The sequence below is a fragment of the Solanum pennellii genome, chromosome 6 (genome assembly GCF_001406875.1).
Source record: "Solanum pennellii chromosome 6, SPENNV200".
NCBI classification, from domain to species: domain Eukaryota; kingdom Viridiplantae; phylum Streptophyta; class Magnoliopsida; order Solanales; family Solanaceae; genus Solanum; species Solanum pennellii.
In genome coordinates, this window is record NC_028642.1 from 30071971 (window position 1) to 30085929 (window position 13959).

Here is a 13959-nt window from a genome sequence, read left to right on the forward strand (position 1 = left end):
ACCGGATTATGAGGGATCGAAATGCTTGGGAATGGGATTGAAGAGTGAATGTTGGAATAGAACCGAGTTTTCAACAATGAGCCCGCCTACATATCATTAAACTTTAGGAATCAGGCTGTCTGTAGTTCGACTCCATCGGTGGAAAAGAAATCTATTATGCTTGATGACTTTTAGCTTTGGACGAGTGACCAATTAAATCGAGTATGAAAAGGAGGCTTGTAACCTCTTAGTCATGAATGTGGCGCGCTTCACACCCATAATTAAGAATTTACACGGACATAATTTCCACAACTCTTGGTGCATGTCACTCAGATAGGAAACTTGCCCCTAGTAGATCGAAATTCCTGATGCAAAACCGAAACTGACAAAATAAAGAAAAATCCCACATGCCATCTAATAGGGGTATGGTTTGATTGTGGTAGAAGTCGCCCCTCTGCTCGCGTCTTAAGAGTTTGACACTCCTCTTTGGACTATGTCCCAGTTCGCTGCTAAGAAAAGTTCCACATTGTGCTGCATCCTTTTTGATGTCGTCTGTGGTATGTTTCGAAAAATTCATCCTTTTGGATGCTCTCGAAAAAAACTGAGATAAAACTCGTCAGTATAGAAATGCAATTAAGATGGGAGACAGTGTCTTTTACCATGTCGACACTTAATTGTTCTCCTCGACATTTGACGTCAACTCGATTGGTTTGACATAAAGCAAATAAAGCTTATGTCTTGTGTTTGCAATATAATCTTCATATATTCTTCATTTGATGTCAACATACAGGAAAGTTGACACGGTGTGCTAGTATTTCTCTTGACGTCATCTTCGATGCCCTTCTTGATGTTTATTTTTATCAAAATAAAAGAATGCAGTTGACGCCGAATAGGTAAATACTTCTCTTGAGATGCACGATTTTCTTTCCTGGCAATGCATGACTTCTGACGGGGCATGAATGTCATCCCGCGCTGAGTAAATTTCTGCGAGGCATGAAATCTTCTCGCGATGCATAAATATCAACGAGGCATGGAATCTTCTCATGATGCACAAATTTTTGCGAGGTATGAAATCTTCTCGCAATGCATAAATTTCAACGAGGCATGAAATATTCTCGCGATGCATAAATTTCAATGAGGCATGGAATCTTGTCGTGATGCATAAATTTCTGCAAGGTATGAAATCCTCTCGCGATGCTTGGATATTAACTCGCGATGCATGATATTCCGCGATGCATGAATATTGACTCGCGATGCATGATCTTAATTCACGATGCATGGTCTTCCGCGATGCATGAATATTGACTCGCAATGCATGATCTTCCGCGATGCATGAATATTAACTCGCGATGCATGATCTCCCGCAATGCATGAATATTGACTCGCGATGCATGATCTTCCGCGATGCATGAATATTGACTCGCGATGCATGATCTTCCGCGATGCATGAATATTGACTCGCGATGCATGGTCTTCCACGATGCATGAATATCTTCCGTCTCTAATGATGATGACGGTAAAATGACTTCCTAATAGTATATCGTCTTGATCGATAATAAAATAACTGACCCCTCCAGGTAATGCATAATATCATATTTGACATTATGATGCAGATTACGTCCTTTACGAAAACTGTAAACTCTTCCTTGAGATTCTCGCTTGATTCACCTTCGAATCCGACTGGACTTTCTTTATAAATTTCATATTGTTGGAAATTTATTGAAATAAACAATTCATATTCTGAAGTATCCGACATAAGCGATATAAAATGATTCCTGCTTCTACGAAAACTATTGATTTTGGGATAGTTTTCACCTCCTTTGACTTCTCCATATTCATCCATCGGAAGAATTTGCTGATTTCATAGCAAAGCTGTAAACCTACATCCACAGAAAATTTGTTAGTTTTAAAAACGAACTGATTTGTGTCGATTTCTTCAGTTGTCTACTCCTTGCCCTGCTATCTCCGGTTGATTTCCCGATCTCTCGACTCTTGATAGATAAGACAAAATATTTTATGCCAAGACAAATGAAACGTAAAAGGGAAAAATTTAAGAGAAATAAATTTTCGAGAAATAATATCTGAAAAAGATCACTGCCAAGTCATGTCACATCAGGCTTAACAAACTTCTTTGAGACTGATGCTTGGAGGTTTATTTGATTATTCGCTGGGGAGTTTTCAGAGTCATTCTCGACTTGTAGATCCATGCTGAAATTTTGAGGTCATCCGCGAAATTTCTGTACCAGTTAATTGTAACGGCTTATCTTTCAACTGTCGCTGAGTAAATTGTGGAATTTTTTAGATCCTCTCAAAAACTCTGTCCCAGTTGCAAATCTTGGAATATCTTCAGTCTTGGCTTGTTGAGGAAAGATCTTCTTCTCGAGAATTTTTGAGTCCCTCTAAAAAATTCTGTCCCAGTTTCTATTATAAAGAGGAACAGAAATCTTACGAGAGATATGACCGAACCCTTGTGGCGCCTATGTATCCCGTTGAGGCAGGGATCTAATCAGACGTAGTTCCCCCTTAAAGGTTACCAAAAGAAGAAAATTTTACAAAGAGAACCGATCGAGGCCGACATAGGCCGCCTACGTATCTCACTCTTGAGAATTCAGGTCAGACGTATTTCATTACAAAGTGATAAAAATTTAAGCAAAACAAATACAGCAAACAGAATGATTACAACTAAATAACAGAAATACAAACCGAAGCTTCACACGTAGTATCTCTTCACAGCATCCGAGTTGATTTATTTCGGCCATGCGGTGCCATCCATCTCCGACAAGACCAAAGCACCTCCATATAATACCTTGCAAACCATGTAGGGTCCTTGCCAATTTGGTGCAAATTTTCCTTTGTATTCGTCTTGATGAGGGAAAATGCACTTCAGGACCAACTGACCAACTTCGAAAATTCTGGCTCTTACTCTCTTGTGAAAAGCACGAATCATTCTTTGTCGATATAATTGACCATGATAGACGACAACCATTCTCTTCTTGTCAATCAAATTTAACTGATCGATTCTCTTTCTAACCCATTCAGCGTTACTCAACTTAGCTTCTTGGATGATTCTCATTGACATTATCTCAACTTCAGCAGGTATGACTGCCTCTATTCCATATACCAGTAAGTACGGAGTAGCTCCAGTCGATGTTCTGACGGTCGTTTGATAACCCAATAAAGCATATGGCAACATGTCATGCCAACCTCGGTGATTGTCAATCATCTTCCTCAGGATATTCTTGATGTTCTTATTGGCAGCCTCCACAGCTCCATTCATTTGAGGGCGATAAGAAGTTGAGTTTCGGTGAGTAATATTGAATTGCTCACATATATCTCTCATCAAGTGACTGTTGAGATTTGCACCATTATCAGTAATGATTGACTCTGGTACTTCGAACCTACATATTAGATTGTTGCGAACAAAATCAGCCACAAATTTTTTGGTTACCGACTTGTAAGAAGCTGCTTCCACCCACTTGGTGAAGTAAACAATGGTAACCAAAATGAATCTGTGTCCATTAGAAGCGACTGGCTCTATCGGACCGATGAAATCGATACCCCAAGCTACAAATGGCCAAGGTGAACTCATAGCTTTAAGCTCGTGAGGTGGCACTCGGATCAAATCACCGCGCACTTGACATTTATGACATTTCTGCACAAACTTACAACAATCATTCTCCATAGTCATCCAGAAATACCCGGTTAGAAGGACCTTTCTTGCCAAAGTGAGCCCATTCATATGCATGCCACAAACTCCAGCATGTATCTGTTTAACAAGTTTCGCAGCTTCGACAGCATGGACACATCTGAGAAGACCCGAATCTGGAGTCCTCATATAAAGGATTTCTCCACTCAGAAAGAAATTAAGAGTCATACGGCGTATCGACTTCTTTTGGTTGGACTTAGCATCTTCGGGATAAGTTCCAGACTCCAAATACTTCTTTATATCAAGATACCAAGGCAAACCGTCCGGTTCTACTTCAACATGAGAACAATGGACTTGATGTTCCTTCAACTCTATATCCAGAGGATCAATATAATCTATATTAGGATGTTAATCATCAAAGCGATGGTGGCCAGAGCATTAACCAACTCATTTTGTATTCTGAGAGTGTGCCTAAACTCGATCTTACGAAACCTCTTGCACAACTTCTGCACATATTGCACGTACGTTATAATCATCAGGTTCTTCACAGCCCATTCTCTTTGAACCTGATGAATCAAAATATTTGAGTCTCCAATAACCAACAACTCGTAAACATTCATATCGATGTCCATCTTCAACCCGAGAACACAAGATTCGTATTCAGCTATGTTGTTCGTGCAATTAAATCGGAGCTTAGCTGCCATGGGGTAATGATGCCCAAATTCTGACACTAAAACCCCCCAATACCTTTACCTTGATGATTCGCCGCTCCATCGAAGAATAATCTCCAACCAGGTCTCCAACCAGGGTATGCCTCATAAATATCTTCACCCACAAATGACACTTCTTCATCATGAAAATAAGTCTTAAGTGGTTCATACTCTTCATCAACGGGATTCTCCGCAAGATGATCATCCAAAGCTTATGCTTTTATCGCCTTCTGAGTCACATACACAATATCAAATAACTCAACAACATTTGACACTTAGCTAACTTTCCAGTCGGCATCGCCTTCTGGAAGATATACTTCAGTGGATCCATTCTGGAAATGAGGTATGTAGTATAGGAAGACAAATAATGTCTCAGCTTCTGGGCAAGCCATGTCAAAGCACAACACGTTCTCTCCAACAAAGTGTAATGACACTCATATGGAGTAAACTTCTTGCTTATATAATAGATAGCCCTTTCCTTCTTTCCTGTCTCCTCGTGTTGACCAAGTACGCATCCGAATGCACTATCTGAGACAGACAAGTACAGCAACAAAGGACTCCCTTCCCGCGGAGGAACCAATACCGGTGGATTGGACAAATAGTTCTTGATAGCTTCAAAAACAGTCTGACACTCTTCAGTCCACTTTGTCGGGGCGTCTTTCTTCAATAGCTTGAAAATAGGCTCACACACCACGGTTGATTGAGCTATGAATCGACTGATGTAGTTTAACCTCCCTAAGAAACTCATCACTTCTTTTCTCGTCTTCGGTGGAGGCAACTCTTGAATTGCTTTAATCTTAGAAGGGTCGAGCTCAATACCCCTTGTGCTGACTATAAATTCCAACAACTTTCCGACTGGAACTCCAAAAGCGCATTTGGCGGGATTTAACTTCAAGTTGTAACGATGCAAACAATCAAAGAATCTCTTTAGATGTGTCAAGTGGTCGAACTCTCGCGGGACTTGATTATGATGTCATCCACATACACTTCAATCTCCTTATGAATCATGTCATGAAATATGGTCGTCATAACCCTCATATAGGTAGCACCAACATTCTTGAGGCCAAATGGCATCACTCTGTAATGATATACACCCCAAGGTGTAATAAAAGCTGTCTTTTCTGCATCTTCCTCATCCATCAAAATTTGGTGATAACCTATGTAACAATCCACAAATGACTGAATTTCATGTTTAGCACAGTTATTAATCAAATTATGAATATTCGACAACGGAAAATTATCCTTCAGGCTAGCTTTGTTAAGGTCTTTGTAGTCGACACAAATCCTGATTTTTCCGTCTTTTTTTGCCATTGGAACAACATTGGCCAGCCAAGTTGGATATTTTGTCACTTCCACCAATCGAGACTCTATCTGCTTGGTGATCTCTTCTTTAATCTTTAAACTCAGTTAAGGCTTGAATTTCCACGTTTTTTGTTTCACCGGGTCAAACCCCGGGTTGATCGATAGTTTATGAGATACAACGTCAGTACTCAGCCCTTGCATGTCACCGACTTCCCAGACAAACACATCAACGTATTCAAAGAGTAAATGAATCAGGACCTTTCTCTGAGTTTCATTTATGTGGATGTTTATCTTAACCTCTTTAACGCATTCTACGTCTCCCAGATTTACCGTTTCTGTTTCCTCTAGATTCCACTTATGTTGGTTTTCAAACTGCCGGAATTCCTTGGCAACATACTCTGGTTCCTCACTTTCTTCTTCGTAATCATCAACCGCGTCATCACCAGCCTCATTTTGTTCATTCAGCTCGTGACATGACGTGACATTGGCAGGTGTAAAACTTACGTTACTGAAACCATAAACAGATAAAGTTACAAAGTAAAGTATAACAGATGAACAAATAAATAAAGTTTAAAAACACAAGAGGCTTTCATTCAAATTGAAAAACAATGCAAACTTGGCCATGGCATAGGGCCATGTTGCCTTCTTTGAACATCACGATTGAAATTCAAAAATTTAAAACAGTTTAAAAATATGCAAAATGGTGGGTCTCGGGCCTCTTCCGGACTACTACCGATTTTAATATGCATAAAATGATGCCCTTCTATCGAGGAATTCGGGGGATCAGTATGGGCGTGGAGGTCCAGTTCTGCAGCATCTCTCCTGGCTCAGCATCGCGGATACCAGCTAGCTCGACCTCTTCCTCAATAACAACATCGATATCCTCAAAGAGGTCACATATTCCTTCCCCAAGGTCTTCATGCTCGGCATACTCCCGGAATGGGAAGGATTGATACATATGTGGGATCGGCTTAGCCAATGCTTGATCATTTTTCTTCTTCTTCTTCATGTCATCATCTGTGGGGATGTACCCTAAACCATATATGGCTCCCTTGACGAGGACCGGAATAGGCTCAATAATTTCTTGGGAATTTCTTCCCAATCCGAAACCCGATTCAAAACCATTCTGAAGCATCACAGTATCTATCATCTCGTACACAGCAGGCATGGGAGTCTGTGGGGAAAAGTCTTCACCTGTGGCATTTACCAGCTCCACCGTGAAGAAATTTGTACCTCGCGATACTTCATCAATGATTAGCGCCTGTCTGCCAGAGTGACTCCCTTCGCCATGAATAACCAGCTCTTCGTTCTTCCAAACGAGCTTCATCATCTGATGCAGAGTATAAGGGACAGCTCCAGCCATATGGATGAAAGGCCTTGTCAGAATTTTATAGCTGGTATCGATATCCAATACTTGAAACTGTGCACTGAATTCTGCTGGACCCATTTGGATGATCAGATTCACTGCTCCCAATGTATCTCTCTGAACCCCATCAAAGGCTCTTAGGTTGACTTGGTTTTGTTCCAGCTTCTCGAGGTCAAACCTTAACTGCCTCAGTGTCGACAATGAGCAGATATTCAGACCAGATCCATCATCTACTAAGACGCGGTTTACAACCTTTTTGCGGCATACCACAATGATGTGCAACGCCTTGTTGTGTGACCTCCCTTCAAAAGGCAGCTCATCGTCACAGAAGTTGCTTCGGTGCCCTCGAATAACCTGGTGAATCATAGCGGCCACGTTATCGCTGCTTGTGCCGGCGGGTACATATGTATCATCAAGAGCCTTCATCAAAGCCAATTTTCGCAATTGAGAACTCATCAACAAGGCCCATACGAAGATTTGGGCTGGAGTCTTCTCCAAATGCTTGACGATAGAATAATCTTTCGGCTGCATTCTTCTCCAGAATTCCTCCGCTTCTCCTTCGCTTATTGGCATTTTATCCTGATCCTTCTTTTGACCTCCCAGAGCAAGCTCGTCAGGAGTGTAACATCTTCCGGATCTGGTCATAACTTGAGCAGCAGCGTTTCAATAACGAACTTAGGCTTAATAAGAGTTTTTGATGGCACCAAAGCAACAACCTTTGCGAGTGACAAAATAACAAACTCTTTTTTCTTTTTGATGCTCAAAGAAGATACAGCCTTTTCCAAATCATCATGAACGATGGGAGTAATTATTTTCGTTCCACACCAGTCATCGTCTGTCTCAATCTGACATTGCCGCCCCCATGATTTGACAACGGGTTGGTGTTGACATTTGGTGCCGCTAGTTGGAGAGAGACTACCTCTTGGTCAATCAAATCCTGAATTTTGTGCTTGAGGTTGATACAATCCTCAGTATCATGCCCAACACTGCTGGAATGATAAGCACATCTCTGATCGGGTCTGTAGAATTTTGAATTGACATCCACAGTTTGGGCCCCACTGGGTAGATATATCCGGCCGCAGCCAGTCGCTCTTACAACTTTGTTCGGCTTTCAGCGAGCGCAGTGAAGTTTCTTGAAGGCTTCTTCTCGAATCTGGGTCGGGGAGGGTTATAACTGCCTTGTTGAGGAGGAGGCACCTGTTGATAACTTCTGGTATTTGGGCGGGGAGCTTGGCTTCTGGGATATGGATGTGTTTTGTAGTTTGGCAATGGAGCTCGGTAATTCGGAGGGGAATTTTGGTATAGTGGAGCTTGGACTTGATAAACAGGAGGGGTGCTCGATAGCTCGACATCACATTAGAACAGTTGGGAGCAACACCCTGGTAGGGAGATGGAATTTGGTAGGGTGGAGGATGATTTTGGTAAATGGGAGATGGATTTTGGTAATACGGGGGTGGACTTTGGTATAGTTGAGCTTGGACGTTTGGATAAATGGATGTAGCATTCTGATAAATTGGAGGATATTTGGGATGACTAGCTTGTGTGTAGCAAGCTTGGTGGGAATTTTGAGAAGGTCGAGAGCGACCTTGGGAATATGACGAGCTTCTAGGGGTTTTCCTTCCCCCATATGAAACAGCAGCGATTTCCTCTCTTTTCTTTTTCAACAACACTGAAAATCCAGGCGATACGTCTAGACGGGCTATCTTTCCTTATTTTAAACCGTCCTTGATAGTCTCACCAATCTTGACTATCTCGGCAAACATTGCTCCAACAAGCAACATAATTCTATCATAATATTCAGGCTCTTGCACGCGCACGAATACTTCAATGATTTCTTTCTCAGACATGGGTGGTCTCACCCTTGCCACTTCTTTTCTCCACCTATAGGCAAACTCCCTATAACTCTTGGTTGATTTTTGCTTTATCTTCTTCAAAGAGTATGGTCTGGCACAATTTCTATGTTGTAAGCAAATCGATTGATAAAATCTTTGGCCAATGCATTCAGCTGGGCCATTGCCTGGTTTCATGCGATGTGAACCATTTAAGAGCTTCTCCGCACAGGCTTTGGCTGAAGAGCCGCATTAGTAAAGATTCATCCCTTCCAACTCCCACGAGTTGTTCACAGTAGGCTATCAAATGAGCCATAGGGTTGCCCACTCCTCCGAAGGTGTCAAACTTCGGGATCTTGAACCCTTCTGGAAGGTCCAAATTTGGATGAATACATAAGTCTTCAAAACTAAGCCCCGCGATATCGGGGATGCATTGGAGCTCCTTCATGACCTTCTTGATATCTTGTTTTATGTTAACATTTATCTCTTCCCTTGCCCTCCATTACTTTTTCTGTTCCTCATAATGGTCCAGCTCAGAACCGTGCATCGTGCTCAGCAGGGAGGGGGATTTGGAAAGTGGTTCTTTTGGGTAAGGGTGGAGCTACAGAAGGACTCTGAGCATTTTGAGCATTTTGATAATTTTGTGGTACGTATGAGGATTGGTATTCTGATTTAAGTGGTGGTGGGGTGTTTGGGGATTGAAAGTGTTTTGGTTTTGATTTTGTGGTGGTGGAGCAGTTTGATGGTGGGTATTTTGAGGATGGGGTGGCATTTGGGGGTGGTTGTTTTGAGGAGGAGGTGAATTTTTGTAGGATGCAGAAGCATATTGGGGATTTTGGGTAGTCAGATCTATAACTGACGGATTCTGAGCAGGTGTAGATGGATGGCTTTGGGTTGGATCCATATTTGAAGAAGGGAAGTTACTGGAGGTCTCCCATCAGCAGCGTTATCAGCAAATCCTGGTGGAGGCAGATCATGTCTCCTTTGCATCTCTACCCTCATCTCTGCAATCTATTTCATCACCTGCAGAATCAACTCATTCTGGTCCGCTATGGTGGGTTGAGCCACCACAACATCAGTAAGACTCACTTCTTTGTTATTATCCCCCATAACTGTCTTTCCTTTGTCTGAGCTTTGTCTAGGGAAGGAATCTGCGGGACCTTTTGATCTGGTGAAATAGGGATGATCTTCCAGCTTTTGATCGACACAGATCAGTTTCAAAGTACCTGAGAAGGAAAACAACTCAAAGGCAGATTTGTCTGTGCAGATTCAGAGTACAAAATGCATAATATCACACAAAGAGCAGATAAACACACAAGTTGATTTGTTTGAGGATATCTTTAACCAACGAGTGAAGATAGAAACACATTTTTTAACAAGCAGGAGTTTGCTTGTTTTAGTTTTGACGCTGTCTCAGAAAGGCTAAATCACGTTGAGCCACGATCTTCTTGCAGTTGCTCTTTGATGTCTGTTGATCTGGTCTTCGTATCTTCTCGTCACATGAAGGAGAGAATGAAAATTTTTAAAGATAGGGGACGGGCCTGGGGAGGCTGCCTACATATCTCACAAGGAAAATTCAGGCCCAATGTAGTTCGAGTACAAGATAAAACATTTTCATTCATTCGTTCATTACGATTACAAGGAAATTGAAAGGCAATAATAGAGCTTTTAAAATATAAAATGATGACATCTCGTTCGTCATTTCCCTTCTTGTTGCAGCATTAGTCTTCTCCTTTCGTACGGCCTAGGAATGGAGGCTTGTAGACGATTTCCTCGTCGTCGTCTTCCTCAGTCGCTTCAAGTTGAGCGTTATCGGGACCACTATTGGCGTCTTGCTCATAGATGGGGTATTTTTTGCCCATTTTCCGAAGTTTATCAATCATGTTGCTGTGGAAGGCTTTGTTCTTCTTCCTCAGTGCCGCCATCCTTTCTCTAATGGAAGCGAATTCTTCAATTTCCACTGTCAGCTCCTCATCAAGTGACATGTTTTTAGCTAACAGAGTGTCCGTCTCTGATTTTTCCTCGCCTCTCACGCTTCTATTTCTTGCACTTTCAGCCGAAGCATTTCCAACTTCTCTTGCAATTCCTCTGTCTCCATCTCAACATCTTTCTTTCTCTTCATCTGTGATGCCAGATCCTCATCCAGCTTCACAGTTGCAGCTTTGTAGATTGCGGTGGCCATGTCGACTCTGAGCCCTTCCTCCTTGGCTTCTTGAATTTCCTGAGTGATATGTTCTATATTTCTTTGTAGTCCTTCTCCAGTGATTTCCATCTGGATGTTCTTACCTTTGTCCATAGCAGTGATTTTTTCCTTTTTGAGACGGTAGAGTAGTGTTTTTAGGATTTGTGGTACAGGAGGAGGTCTTTTGAGTGAGAAACTTTAAGAATTGGAAACTTTGGCCGGACGTTCTTTTGTAATAGTGACTTCTGTATATTCTTAGAAATTTCTTGATAGTAGTGGGTTTACAATATCCTCATTCATAGCAACATAGCACATAAGTAGTTAAACACACATATATCGCGTCCTAACACATACAGAGGGACCCTTTTGTGCCAAGGGTAGGCCTAGCGCATTTGAATGATGTACGCGTGAATTTGAACCAACTAACAATTCCCCCCAAAATAAATTTCACTAGTGAATAATAATATTCACAAAGGGAAAATAAAGGATAAAATATTGAAGACAAACCCAAGCAGGGGCCATTTCAAAGTGCATAATGGCAGGCCTACGCAGGGGCTAAAAACAACATAAATACATATAAAAACCCACGCAGGGGCGAAGTCCACTATGCATCTCCAGATGATCCTACTCCGTTGCCGTCCCCCTGAGTCTTGTACTGCTGAAACATATATCTTAGCATCAGCAAGAATCCTTCACCCAGGCATCCTTTATCTTCCAAGCTTTCGTATCACATCCTCTCGATTTTCTCCTCAACCCAGGTATCGAAATCATCATAACCACACCTCAGTCTTTTAACCTCTTGAGTCACCCTCTCAAGAGTATCTTGGTTCTCGACAAACTTAGAGTACACCTCTTGGGCCTCTTTCTTTACCTCTTGTAGCTCGGCCACTGCTTTGGCTTCTCTGTCCGTTACGCTGCGAAAGCTACGCGGGGTTTGGGAGGAGACGTTTTGTATGTCCTTCTACATGCATTCTTTGTAACCCTTGTCGTATCCAACATTGAATCGGTTAGGGGCGATGCTGTCTTTATCCATACGCTTGGCAATTTTACATTCTTTGAACATCTCAGACGCATTGTGCACTCTATTCTCCAATACCGTATACATAAGCGCCATAGTACGCTTCTTTGGGTACAGTTTGTCTCCTCCCGAACTGTCACAAGACACGAAAGAGTGCATAAGGACAAATTCCACGAATACCTGGGAGAGAGAGCACAATCTGTCTGCATCTCTCCACGACAACTTCTTTGGAGATAAAACGGTCAAGCATCCTTTAGAGATCCTCTTCTCTCAATTCGGACAAAATCTGAGCCCATCTCCCCCTTGTTCTCCGATTGTCCATATTCGCCCAGTACAACATGTCATTAAATCTTTAAGGGTGTTCTTGTTGTCAAGAGTATGCAGCTCCCGAGTCCCAGCACCCTTTGCCAAGTGGCTGAGAATCCACCACTGAAGGAGTAGGTTGCACCCTTGGAAGTATTGATGTCCCTCTTTGAATTATCCCAGGGCTTGATACATATCGGATAGGATGACCGGAGCTATAGGATAATACTTTGTTGTCCCTTGGTTCTCATACCCTTTGAACAAAGTATGCGCGAGTGTTAAAAATTGGGTATTGATGCTCAAACTTGGGCCATGAGAAAAGACCATTGTTCCCAACAGCGCCACAACAAATGCTAGAGGAGGAATCTCGTTCCATTCTCTGTAAGAGACCTTGAACTCTCGGTTGTAAGTGGCGTAGAAACTTGCATGTCCAAATCGGATATAAAGATCTCTGAATGCCATATGGGATTCTTGGCACCAGTAGGCAAAGTCTTTTCCCAACCTGAACCAGTCAGCAATATTTTCTACCGAATGCTTATTAGGGATAAAGATGTCTTCTTGTTTTCTCGCTTTCCTTTCTATCCCAGTGCTTACTGTGTCTATACAGTCTCTAATGTCCTCCAAAGTTGGGGTAATCTCGGCGTTTCCGAATCAAAACACCATTTTTTTCGCTGTCCCAATATCCCGTAAGGAACTCAACCAGTTCTGGCCAACCATTCATGTTGATCAATTCTGTTAATGCACCCACGTATTTGTTAGGGTTTCTTCTATGATCCCCGTCCATATTATTATACCATAACGTGAGTTAAGGTGGCGTTGATACGACCATGTCAACCTTTGGAAAACGGTCCATATCTGCAAAACAGAAACTAGTTAGGTTTACCCACCCCAAATTGGTTTTCACACGTACACCATTCAAATGTCAAATAATATAATGTGTCGTGAGGTCAAAGACCTTAGACACGATTTTGGCGGTTTTCTACTAAATGGAATTAGTACACCTTGGGTATTAAGTCGTCTTAGGCTAATGCTTAATTTTTGGGTTTGATTTCGCTCTAGCTTAGGATTACTAGAATAACTTTCAAGTTGACGGTTACCCGAGTCGGACAAACATCGGAGTGAAGCCACCAAACAACATCGGATGACCGCATTTCAACTATTTGTTTGATAGTTCCAAACAAATTTTTGTGTATTTCTGAAGAAAGCCGTAGAAAGCCACGTAACTTTCATTTTTCTAATGCAAGCTATTTGCCAATTGGCGGAAAGATGCCATGATATGCAACATTGTTCAAAATTAAGGTAAACTAAACAAGTAAACAATTTATCAAAAATAGCCAAATGACGTTAGTTTTAAGGTTATAATCCTCCAGGTCCCCAACGGAGTTGCCATTTCTATTTTATTTGAAATTGGGAAAATATTATTTTTGCAAGAGTTTTCGACTTTTGAGAGTCACCACTTAATTTTGAGAAAATTAAGAAAACTTTTGCTTTCAAATGACTTTAAACATAAAAAAATCTAATGAAAACATCTTTGGGAGTTCGGGAATTCATATTAAAGTCTTAGGAAGATTTTGAAAGCACCTAAGATGTTCTGCTAACTTGCGGTTATCCAACAACTAACTAT

At 41.7% G+C, this 13959-nt stretch overlaps 1 protein-coding gene across 1 annotated transcript; it reads right to left on the reverse strand.

The window, feature by feature from the left end:
• Positions 1–2725: 2725 nt before the first annotated feature.
• Positions 2726–3256, reverse strand: LOC107022245. Its single transcript, XM_015222916.1, has one exon. The coding sequence runs from the start codon at positions 3254–3256 to the stop codon at positions 2726–2728; it is 531 nt and encodes a 176-aa protein (XP_015078402.1).
• Positions 3257–13959: the final 10703 nt, after the last annotated feature.

Excerpts from the sequence above, each read along its gene's own strand:
- LOC107022245 (XM_015222916.1), bottom strand. The coding sequence starts at position 3,256 with ATGAATGGAGCTGTGGAGGCTGCCAATAAGAACATCAAGAATATCCTG.